Here is a 12,785-nt window from a genome sequence, read left to right on the forward strand (position 1 = left end):
TGTCCTTCAAAATACTAGTTTATACAGGCTTTCCCTAAGGTCTTCTTTTTCTCCTTTGGTGAGGCAATGGGGTTAAGTGACTTGCCTGAGGTCACACAGCTAGTAAGTATCAAGTGTCTGAAGCTGAATTTGAACTCAGGTCCTACCTGACTCCAGGATCAGTGCTCTATCTACTACACCACCTAGTTACTCCTTACCTAAAGTCTTTAACAGTTAAAGTTTAAAACTACACCAAGACTTTGAGGACAGTAATAATAATGACAATGATGAAAAATAGTTAACACCTATATATCATCTACTCTTGTTCCAAGCCCTATGCTAAGCACTGCTTTTATTGTGGCATTTGATTCTCACAACAAAACTGGGAGGTAGGTACTATTACTAACCATTTTTACAGATGAAAAAAGTAAGGCAACCTTATAGAAGGTCACACTACTAGGAACTGTCTGAGGCTGAATTTGAACTCATATTTTCCTTACTCCAAGCTCAGGATTCTATCTAATTCAACACCTCTTTAAAAAAAAAAAAGCAGGGTTTCATGAATTTAGTCTATCTTTATTCCAGGTCTCCATGACTAAGTGTAATGCCTATCCTTTAAATTATTCATATTATATAGCTTGGTCAGGCCCTGAGGGCCCATGACCTGAGCAGAGTAAGTATTTCCAAAGACATCATTCTTAGCTTTTGATCATTTGTCTTTTGAGAAATGACTTTTGGTCTAATTTATGTGTATTAATTCCTAATATATCTTAGTTATCAGAGCGTTGCCAGAAATACTAGATGCAAAGATTTGTTTTCCAAATTGACAGCTTTCTTTCTTATCCTAGCTGCATTGATTTAGTTCGTGCAAAAACTTCTCCATTTCATACAATCAAAACTATTGATTTTTTTCTTTTGTGATTACCTCTGTCCCATTTGATGAAGAACTCTTCCCCTTCTATATCCAGTCTTATTCTCTGTTAATATTACTTTTCATGTCATGACCTTTAATATTCAGGTCATGTATCTATTTTGAGTTTATTGTGTATATGATGTAAGACTTTGGATGAAACCTAATTTCTGCTTCCTAGTCTCCCTAGCAGTTCTTGTCAAATAGTTCTTCAGTAAGCAATTTACACTCCTGGGTTTATTGAACACTGGGTTATTGAGTTCAATTGTGTCTGATTCTTCCTTGCTAGTCTGTGCTGTTGATCTGCTTTTCTATTTTTTTAACCAGGACCAAATAGTTTTGATGATTATGACTTTATAGAATAAGTTGAGATCTGATACTGTTATTCCCTCTTTGTTACTTACTTTCATTCATTATTTCCCTTGAGTTTCTAGACCTTTTGTTGCTCCAAATGAATTTTATTATTTTGTCTAGCTCTATAGAGTACCCCCTATTTTACAGGCTTTTTTAAAAATCACCAACAACAGCTCAATAATCACATTTCCCAATTCTTTCAGTATCTTGGGATGTAATTAATTTGGACCTGGTGATCTGAACTCCTTAAGGGAAGAAGGGAACTCTCTTACTATGTCTTCATTTGGGTTTCAGCTCTATATTGATCAGACTTGTTCTTTCCTTTCTAGTTTCAAAGATCATTCTCTCTGCTAGAGAGAATAGAAACAAAATAAGTTTTTCTTCCAGTCATTGTTGATATTGCCTCATTTTATCATTGCCCCAGGATTGTGTGGAATTCTGGGTACCACATCTCAGAAAGGATATTGATGAGCTATAGTACTCCAAGAGGACCAAGATGGGAAGGGCATAGGTCATTAGAATGAACTGGGAAATATTTAACTTGAAGGAGAGAAGACTTCAGGGGAATATAATCTGTGCTGGCAAATATTTGGAAGACTGTCCAGTGAAGCTTCTTTATGCTTGGCCCCAAGGGACAGAGAAAATAGATGGATGCTACAGAGGAGCAGATTTTAACTTAACATTCCCTAACTATTCAAATTGTCCAACAATGGAATGAATTGTCTTTGGAATCACTGAGTTTCTTGTGACTGGAAGGGTTCAAGTAGAAACTGACTACCCCCTGGAATGAGACCTTGGGGAAGTTCATAATATATTTGTTATTAGCACTACTTTAATTCTCATAGCTGGTATAGCTTAGTTAATAGAGCAGCAGCCTTGAAATCAGGAAGATCTGAGTTCCAGTGCTCCCTATGAAGCATACTACCTGTGTGACTGCCTGTGTTCTACAGGCAGCTCTTTAGAACTCTGGGTACAAAGATATTGCTGCACTGTCATGCATACTTCAATATTCTTAAGGTTCTGTGGCTCTAGTCATCCTTTTCTTGCTTCTCTCTCTGCAGGGCTCCCATTCAGACTTTCTGGTGTTGGACCAGGGTGGGGAGATCTTTAAGACCTTACACTACCTCAGCAGCCTCATCCAGAGCATCAAGAAACCTCTAGGAACCAAGGAGACCCCAGCCCGAATCTGTCGGGACCTCATGAACTGTGAGCAGAAGATGGCAGATGGTAAGAAGTAGAGGCCTATGTACAATCTGTAGCCTCCGTTCTCTTCCCCCAGCTACATTAAGGTATCTAGTAAGATTAACAGGGAGATTTACTGAAGGGCCTGTTCCTGGAGACTTGGTCGGGAAAGACCCATTCTGTAAACATCTCTCCCTGTCTTTTCCTTGCTCTGCTTATTTCCTTCTTCCTCCTCTTCTTCTTCCTGCTCCTGATATACATATATATATATATATGTATATATATATATGTATGTATATGTATATATGTATACATATATGTACATATATATGTCTATATAGATATATAGATATGTATATCTGTATAGATAGATATATAGTCCTTTCTATATTCCTTCCTCTCCAATAACTGCTTTTCTCCCTTCCTTATTTCTCTTCCTCATTCTTTTTTTGTCTTGATCCTTTGATTGGCTCCTATGCCATTGCCTTCCTCTCTTTAATTTGAATCTACTTCCCTTGTTCTCCTCATCTTTTTCCCTTTGCTCATTCCTTTTTTCCTTCTTTTTTTGTTCCTCCTCCTTTTTATCTGTAGTTTCTTCTTTCTTTTCTGTTTCTCCATATCCTTGATCATTGATGTCCAAAGACCCCAGTGACTCCTTCAAGTTTATTCCAGTCTGATCCTTTATCCCAAGTTTGAATCAAGGCTCTCCAGTGCATTTTGCAATAGAAATCCATGTTTTGATATCACCCAGGTAACTAACCTACCTTTATCTGACTCCTGGGAGACCAGAACCACTCTCTGCTTAAGATCTATTTTTATCATTTGCAGAAGCTGGACTACAGATGTTCCAAAAGGAACAAAATGATAACCTTATGCCTCTGGCAACAGCTGGCCCATTCTTTGACCTAGTCCAAACATTTGAGGTTTCCTTCCCTAACTCTATATTTCAGCAACACCAACCTTAGGACCTTTCCTTCCTTTGCATCTAGGAGCTGATGCTACAAAGTCCCCTCTGACTCTTTATTGTCCCTTTTACTTACTCTTACCCCTGATGCCATCACATTCCATAGGTACATACTGGATCGACCCAAACCTTGGCTGTTCTTCAGACACCATTGAAGTCACCTGTAATTTTACCAAAGGGGGACAGACTTGTCTCCGGCCTATCACTGCTTCAAAGGTATGAATAGAGTGGCATTGAAGACCCCCTCCTTCCTTTCCTTCTCAGGATAGCCTGATCTAAAGAGACCTAAGACCACTTCTTCTCCAGAATGGGCAGGTTCCCTTCACCCTGTAGCTTTCTTCCCTGTCTCTGGATGGTAGTGAGTCAGCTTGTGCTTCCACAAGCCTGGACATCAGGAGATATAGGACCATCAAGTTTAGAACTAGAACAGGCCATAGTGGGCATCTTGTCCAGCCTCTGATTTTACAGAGAAGGAAACTAAGCCAGAGGTGATGAAGTAGCTTACTGAAGATTACAGAAGTAGTAAATTGCAAAACTGGGATATGAACTCGGGTTTTATCTGGTGAACTGTTCACTATACCATGGCTATGAGAGTCCTTCATTCTAGTCTTGGCAAAAAATTGGGCAAATCATTTATCCTCCTGGACCTTATCGACCTCTTCCTCTCTTCTTCCTAGGAGCACACAGGGGTGTGGGAAGGGATCCTTTACCTATCACCTGAAGGAGAAAATTCCTGAAGGAAAGTCCCCATTGAACCTGAGAGGGATGTAACAAATCACTTTGTCTTCTTTGGTACCTTAGATTAGGTCTTTCAGAAAGGAGGTCTGCAGCTCTTAAATTCTTTGGTTTCCCTACAGAAAGATGTTAAAAATGGGAGAAAGTGATTTTTCTCAAAAATGTATCAGGGTGTCTAAGCTTGGGAATAGACCTTCCATACATACCTCCACTAAAGCTGCCTAAAAGGAAGAAGTAGGAATTGTATTTAGTAGCCCCAAAGGATGATGGACATATAGGAGCCATGGCCTGGCCAGGCCACAGAGAATCATCAAGGGAAACTGACTTCCTTCTCATTAACACTTAGAACTAAAAATCATACTATGCGGCCTTTGAAACCTTCTCCCCTGCCTTGTCCTCTGTTCCCCAAGGAACATCACAGTAACCAAGGTTCCCACCCTATTAGGCTTCCCTCTTAATGGCCTAGTTTTTAAAAATATTCCCCTTTCCTCCTCTTAAGTTCACCCCTCAGGATCCCTCTTCCCACAAAAGAGACTGTCCTTACAGTCAGTCTCATTCCTATACCATTCAGGTCTTGCAAGCATCCTTCCTGAATCCTTCACTACCCTTGAAGGTCACTGGGTGGTGCTATGAATAAAGTATTCAACTTGGGAGCCCCTAAGACTTGAGTTTGAAGTAACTCAGGAACTTATCAACTGCATCCTTACCTTGGACATCTCTTGCCTCTTTTAACCTCAGTTGCCTCCTCTGTAAAATGGAGCTACTTGCATCTACCTCACAGTGGTGTTGTGAAGACCAAAGGAGAAAATATAAGTAGAAGCCTTTGTAAGCCTCAAAGTGCTAAAAAATTCTATCCATCATCATCATGATCATCATGATGTTGATGGTGATGTTGTTGATGATGGTTTTGTCCTTCATTTTCTAAGAAGATCATAACATCATGGAGGTGAGACCATGGCAAGCACATGAATTGGATTTGAGTGAGGGGGTACTGTGCTAAATCGCCAGCCTCACTTTCTTCTCCAGAGACATCTGAGTTCAATGGCCAGATATGAATCAGGATGACTGGAGATGGCCCTGGATGCAAGGCACTATTATCATTAAAGCTGTCACTGAGATAAATGGAGTAATTTTGGAGTAATTCACTCCAAATTATAGTTTCTTTCTGATTTGCTGCCAATTCCCTTCCCTATGCTCCCAGTGGAATCTGCACACACCAAATCTTGGATGCTGTAGATGTAGCCCCTTATCATTCATTATCCTGGGTCAAAGGACAATTGCAGAGTCCTCTGCTGCTCCCAGCCTCCAAGCACTCTTAGTATATTAGGTGGCATGTCAGTTTTAGGTGGAAGGCCATAGAATTTTTCCATAGAAAGCCTTGGATTCCCTGGACTGGGATCTCTGTGTACAGAAAGCAGTAGAAAGGGCAGGCAGACAAGTTATGTGGCTAAGTCATTGTCAAGAATGGGAGGGATGTAAGTCCTTTTGGGGGGCAGGTTGCAAGAAAAGAAGGGATATATGTTATAAATGCATCAGGATGTTATGAGGTGCCCCAGGGAGCCACAGGTAGAGGGGAGATTCCCTACACCTTAAAAATCATCTGACCCTATTCCCTCATTTTACAGTGAAAGAAATTCAGAGGTTTATTGACTGACTGAGGGTCACCCAGTGCATTTGTATCTGAATGGGGACTAGGAGTCAGGTCTTTGTATTTACAGATCAGCATTCTCTCTACTCTACCCATGACTTTGGTGCTATAACAGAGGACATAGTTGTCATCTTTATAACAGAACAGTCAATTGTTACCTCACTTTACTAATTGGAAAATCTGATTTCTATGGAACCCAGGGACTGGTCCCAATGTCCAAAAGTATGAATCCTTGAACTCAGAACCCTTGGGTTTTGAGTCTTCTGCTTTCCCTGGGCTGGTTTGGGAAGTAATCTAACCACCAAGTCCTAATAAAGGAAGGAAAGGGCATGGGGCCCTCCAGGGCACATGACTGATATTTTTTCATTGGGGAGGTAGTGTGGCTTATTGGAAAATGAAATGAATGTGAAGTAGACCCTCATTCACATCCAGTGCTCATCACTCTTCTGACCCTGATGTCTTCCTGCTCCCTTCCAGGTGGACTTTGCCATTGGCCGGGTCCAGATGAATTTCCTTCACCTGCTGAGCTCTGAGGTGATCCAGCATATCACCATCCACTGCCTCAACATGTCTGTATGGCAGGAGGGGACAGGTCAGGTGTCTCCCAAACAAGCTGTGCGCTTCCGAGCCTGGAATGGGCAGATCTTTGAAGCTGGGGGCCAATTTGAGCCAGAGGTGTCCTCAGATGATTGCAAGGTAAGGTACTAGTCTTTCTGAGTCTTTTATATTGAAGCTTGGTCATTTTCAGTCACCTCTAACTCTTTGTGACCTCATTTTGGATTTCCTTAGCAAATATACTGGAGTGGTTTGCCATTTCCTTCTCTAGTTTGTTTGATAGATGAGGAAATTGAGGCAAACAGGATTAATTGCTGGTTCAGGGTTCACATGAGTAAGTGTCTTAGCCTGATTCCAGGTCTGGCAACTATCTACTGAACCGCCAATTGCCCAAGAGCTTCTTTGTAACTCTTTTCAGGAAAAAGAAGGAAAGATATGAGACTCCATTCATTTTATCTTGGGATATCCCTCCTAAGGAAAGGGTTGGGCTAGTGGAAAATAGACCACTAGAGGATCCATGATGATTATTTGCAATGCTGACTGGAGGAGTCTACATTTCTTTCTCTTTTGCTGACCCCACTCTGGATCCTTTTGATATTCCCTGCCCCAAATATTCTTGCTTCTCTTCAGACTTATTCTTAGAAATTGGGAAGGAGTATAAATTATTCTCATCCTTGGAGTCTCACTAATAGCTTTATCATTACTTGAAACCTGAATAATATTTTTCTTTCTGGTCCCAGGTTCAAGATGGCCGCTGGCACCAGACACTGTTCACTTTCCGGACACAAGATCCCCATCAGCTGCCCATCATCAGTGTCTACAACCTCCCACCAGCTAGCCCTGGGAAGCAGTATCGCCTGGAAGTTGGACCTGCATGTTTCCTCTGAACTATGACCTCCATGCCACTCCATGTCACTGTGGATCCAGGACATGGGGAGGATGAACATAGAGGAGGGAGTGTCCAACCCTCTTCTACAGAGGCAGCTGGGCTAGGGGAAGGAAGAGGAGGAGGTATCCACACCCACTCCATCTCCAAAGTGGGCTGAGCTCCCACTGATACACACTCCACCCCTGGGGAATGCCCGTGGACCCTCAGACAGGCCATGCTTGTCATCTGCAGGGTGGAGGCATGTGTGGGGCATCAGGGGAAGTTCTGGCCCTGGGATAGGCTATCCTGGGTTCAGCCCTAGCCAGTAGATATGAGGATGAAGGTGTGAGGCCCACCCTAAGCCATCCCATCTCCATCCAACAACCAAAGAACCATCCAAATGTGGTGGCAGCCACAACCCAACCCATATTCCCTATTTCTCTGTTACCAAGTCTCCGTGTCTTCCAGACCTTTCCCTCCCCAATTCTCTGCCAGGCAGGAAGAGAGGGACTGAATAATTCAGGCTCTCCAGTAGCTTTTGAGAAGGGTTGGGATTGGGTGATTTTTTTTTCCCTTCACTCCCTGCCAGGAAGCTTTTGATGTGCAATATTAGAAAAGATGGATGAAACAGGAAAAAATAAGTATAAATATATATATATATATATTTTTATTTAAACAAAGAAAATAAGAAATTACTGCTCCTTCCCCATAGGTGGCCACCTAATGTCCCACAATGGGAAGAGAGAGTAGGGGGAAGAATGAGAGCAAAAAAAGAAAGGCGGGGTGGGTAGGGAAGGAAAGAAAGGGCACTACAAATGATCAAGTGGAAAGATCTTAGGGGTCAGGGTGAACACGTTTGCTACCTCCCACTGTGAACTCGCTGGTGCTCAAAAATCATGTCGTATTTTTATGTGATTTTTTTTTTCAAAAAAAGGAAAACTAAGACACATCCTATTTAAGGTTCTGAAGGTGCTAATCCTTTGGCAGCAGACTGAAGAAACTAACCAATGTGGAAATCTCCCACGTTTGCTCTTCTATCCAAACAAAATGACAGAAGTTGGGGAATCCCTTTTCTCCCCTTTTCTTCAGCTAGTCTGTAAAAGAAAAGGAAACCCCGCCAAATTTTAAAAACAACCCCCACCCACCTGCCTCCCAAATCCCCCAAACCTACCAGCAGTAGAGATCTACCTTTTAACTTAAGTATGTGGAAGTATTTTAAAGGGACATGCTCTCCTCTTAGGGTGGCAGGGATGGAAGGGGCTGGAGAAGGGACTTCAGTTGTTTAGCACCAGGGGCTAAAAGGGAGGTAAGAACTGAACCATCTTCTTCTATGGGAGGGTGGGAGGTTACCTGCTTAGTCCAGCTCCATCCCTGGACACTGAACAGATGTTGGCAAAAGCCCTGCCGGTTAGGGGCTGGGCTTCGAGACTGAGTCAAAATCTTAAGGGCTGTCTTTCTGTGCAGCCTGAGAGATTACTCTCAGAGTGCCCCCCTCCACCTATCCTCGGCACTCTTTCGAACCCCAGTGGTCCAACATCACTCTGGGAGCTTTGTCCTTTCAAGAGTTGTGTGTGTTTTATTGTGTTGTGTTTTTTTAATTGTCATTGTTAAGTTTTGTAGAAATCTTACGTCGCTAGTCTCTATGTGTAAATTTGGAATGAACAAAAAAGAGGATAATTACGGTAACCATGGAAGTCTCTATAAGGGTAATATTATTATTGTAAGCCAAGCTGTACTATATTGGAAAAAGCTTCACTGCTTGGGTGGTTGGCATTTTGTGTTTCAAGGTTATTTTGAATATGGGATTCTTTTGTAGAAAGGAAAGATTATATGTGAAAGTCTTTGTGTATATTCTTTGGGAGAGGGCATTGTCTCTCTTTGGGGTTTAAATCTGATTTTTTTAATACCTCACCCTGCCCTACTTCTGCCCCTTTCTCTCTGGCCTCTCCCAGAACTCTTGCCCTCCTCACCTTTGCCTGGCCTAAACCCTTCCTGTTCCCCTCAGCATCACCCAGCCCTCTCCTTTCTTTCCCCCACCTGTCCCACCGGCCACAACTTTCCTGAAACAGGTGCATTTCATCAGTTACTGTAGCCAAGTAACCAGAGGCTGGCTCCTCCTCAACCTCTGGAATTTTCCTCCTCATGTCCTGTTCATAGTCTTTTGTCTGTTCTTCTGGGTTTTGTCCATTTTTCCAGTCTGTTTTCTTTCCAGATGTTTTTGTGTTAAGACTCTTTATTTTGTTTTCTCCCTCCTGGACTTTCAATAAATATTTAAAGCCAAGGCAATGAAACTCCATGGCTGTGGTTGACCTGCTTCTTCCTCTGGGTTTTCTCTCTCATTTGTTTAGCAATCATGTATTAAGCATTTACTGTTGGCCAGGCCTTGAACCAGACACTGGAGATAGCAAGAGAAAAATGACAAGTTCCTGTCCCTAAGGGGCTTATGTTCTATTATAGGTAAACTGCACAAACATGAATAAGCACTTTCCTTTTCCCACAGACATATTCTCCTTTTGCACACATATTTCCATTCACATTTCTGGGATGTTAGCAGTTCCAATAACCCCAATCTGGAATAATTGTAACCTCACTTGTTCATTTGAAAACTCTCTTTTGGATTTATAAGGCTGTAAGAAAATATTTCTTCAATAAGACCCTTCCATCCAGACACCAAAGTTGGAAAGACTTTAAAACAGCTTTATTAGGAGGTCCAACAAATAACAATTACCCATACCATGGCAGCAGACCATATGCAGTCCGCATGGGTTGAGGAGATGGGCTTTTACATGGGTAAAGAAGCAGAAATTTTATTTTTTTTTAAGATTTTATTTATTTATCTTAAGTTTTACACTTTCCCCCAAATCTTACTCCCTTCCCCCACCCCCACAGAAGCCAATTTGCCAGTCTTTGCATTGTTTCCATGGTATACATTGATCCAAATTGAATGTGATGAGAGAGAAATCATATCTTTAAGGAAGAAACATAAAGTATAAGAGATAGCAAGATCAGACAATAAGATATCAGTTTCTTTTTTCTAAATTAAAGTTCATAGTTCTTGGTCTTTGTTCAAATTCCACAGTTCTTTCTCTGGATATAGATGGTATTCTCCATTGCAGACAGCCCCAAATTGTCCCTGATTGTTGCACTGGTGCAGGGGTGGCTAGGTGGCGCAGTGGATAAAGCACCAGCCCTGGAGTCAGGAGTACCTGGGTTCAAATCCGGTCTCAGATACTTAATAATGACCTAGCTGTGTGGCTTTGGGCAAGCCACTTAATCCCATTTGCCTTGGAAAAAGCCTAAAAAAAATATAAAGTGGTTGCACTGGTGGAATGAGCAAGTTCATCAGGGTTGATCATCGCCCCATGTTGCTGTCAGGGTGTACAGTGTTTTTCTGGTTCTGCTCATCTCACTCAGTATCAGTTCATGCAAATCCCTCCAGGCTTCCCTGAATTCCCATCCCTCCTGGTTTCTAATGGAACAATAGTGTTCCATCACATACATATACCACATTTTGTTAAACCATTCCCCAATTGAAGGACATTTACTTCATTTCCAATTCTTTGCCACTACAAACAGTGCTGCTAGGAATATTTTTGTATAAATGATGTTTTTACCCTTTTTCATCATCTCTTCAGGGTATAGACCCAGTAATGGTATTGCTGGATCAAAGGGTGTACACATTTTTGTTGCCCTTTGGGCATAATTCCAAATTTTTCTCCAGAAAGGTTGGATGAGTTCACAGCTCCACCAACAATGTAATAGTGTCCCAGATTTCCCACAACCCTTCCAACAATGATAATTATCCTTTCTGGTCATATTGGCCAGTCTGAGAGGTGTGAGGTGGTATCTCAGAGTAGCTTTGATTTGCATTTCTCTAATAAGTAATGATTTAGAGAAATTTTTCATATGACTATGGATTGCTTTGATCTTCTCATCTGTAAATTGCCTTTACATATGCTTTGACCAGTTGTCAATGGAGGAATGACTTTTCTTTTAAATTTGACTCAGTTCTCTGTATATTTTAGAAATGAGTCCTTTGTCAGAATCATTAGCTGTAAAGATTGTTTCCCAATTTACTACCTTTCTTTTGATCTTGTTTACAGTGGTTTTATCTGTGCAAAAGCTTTTTAATTTAATGTAATTGAAATAATTTAGTTTGTTTTTAGTGATGTTCTCTATTTCTTCCTTAGTCATAAATTGAAGAAGAAGAAACTTTCAAAGTGCTCCACACTGTCTCATGATTATCAGAAAAGTCTACACATTGAAACATTGCACAGTTTGGGGGGAAGTTGCAACATCAGTTAGTAAGAGCTTTTACTGTTGCAATATTTGTGGGGCCACAAAAAGGGGAAAACCCTGAGAGAGTTCAAGGCCAGGGACAAGAAGGAGGGACTTTACAAAACAGGTCACTTTGATTATGTTGCTACCTATACAGCCTCAACAACCTCAAATCCCCTGAGCAGGGGGTTTGGGGCTGGGAATAATCACTAGAATGGTGATAACAGAGCCACTGCGGCTAGAAAGCCAGTTTTGAAGCATGAAGGCCCAGATCCTCAGCCTTCCTCTGCCATGTATTTGCTGTGCTCCTGATCAAGTTACTTAACCATAATGCTCCAGCAAATTTTTAAGACATTAAGTTTCTTATCTGCATTAGTACAGATTCCTGCATTAATGTAATAGTAGATGGGAATCTCCTCCCTCCTTGCTTCTTATCCCTCCAAAAATCCTCTAATGTGGTGTTTTATGAATATGTTCTGTGATCATGACAAGGCTGTACCATAGTTAATACAGATGTGTATGTATATACATATATATATAATATATATATATATATTATATATATATATTCCATTTTGCTGTTGAAGAAACCAAGACTCTGGGAATGAACGAGTAACTGGTTTGATCAAAGTCACATGAATGGTTAATGGCAGGCCAAGATTCCAAGATGTCAGATTCCAAATCCAGGGTTCTCTCAACTCTCCAGATTGGGGTTATTGGAATTGCTAACATCCCAGAAATATGAATGGAAATATGTGTGCAAAAGGAGACTTATGATTGAACTTATAAGAGATGGGGTTCGTCACAGAGATATCAAGTGAAGGAATTTCACGAACTCAAGACTTTATCAAAGAAATCTCTCTTGCAGAAGGCTCTGATGAAAGCATTTAAGTAGGAAAGCTAGACAGGGGGTTGGGGAAAGGGTTCTTCAACAAGAGGTAAAAATGTTTTTGACAAGAACAAGGATGTGATTAGGGATGAGTTTGGACTTAGGATATTTGAGGGGGGGCTTCAGGAAGGATACAAAGATTTGGTTGGGGCACCTGGATTCAAGACATCAGAGAGGGCATCAAACAGGATGAAGACACTTTTTATAGGATGGTCAGGTCTTGTAAACAAGTTTTTCAAAACATGTTTTGACAAAACACAAGTTTTGGTGTTAAATGAACTCAGAGAGGGTTGGGGTCTCATCACATGGATCAGCAGGAACATAGTGCAATCAGAAAGAATTAAGTATAGCTTCAGAAATAATTTTAAATTTGGGGGTTCTTGAGGGACTGTTGCAAAAATGTTGATTAGAAGCATTCAGAAA

The 12,785-nt window shown here is 41.2% G+C and overlaps 1 protein-coding gene across 1 annotated transcript in view; it reads left to right on the forward strand.

Annotated features, from left to right (window-relative positions):
- COL27A1 (collagen type XXVII alpha 1 chain) overlaps positions 1–9,484 on the forward strand; it is a 249,264-nt gene extending 239,780 nt beyond the window's left edge. Inside the window, exons 58-61 of the mRNA XM_074211169.1 lie at positions 2,305–2,470; positions 3,496–3,605; positions 6,250–6,468; positions 7,068–9,484. Of these exons, the coding sequence (XP_074067270.1) occupies positions 2,305–2,470; positions 3,496–3,605; positions 6,250–6,468; positions 7,068–7,214 (642 nt within the window). The 3' untranslated portion in view covers positions 7,215–9,484. The remainder of the gene's footprint in view (positions 1–2,304; positions 2,471–3,495; positions 3,606–6,249; positions 6,469–7,067) is intronic.
- The last annotated feature ends 3,301 nt before the right edge of the window (positions 9,485–12,785 follow it).

This window comes from Macrotis lagotis, chromosome 1 (assembly GCF_037893015.1).
Source record: "Macrotis lagotis isolate mMagLag1 chromosome 1, bilby.v1.9.chrom.fasta, whole genome shotgun sequence".
Classification (NCBI taxonomy): Eukaryota; Metazoa; Chordata; class Mammalia; order Peramelemorphia; family Peramelidae; genus Macrotis; species Macrotis lagotis.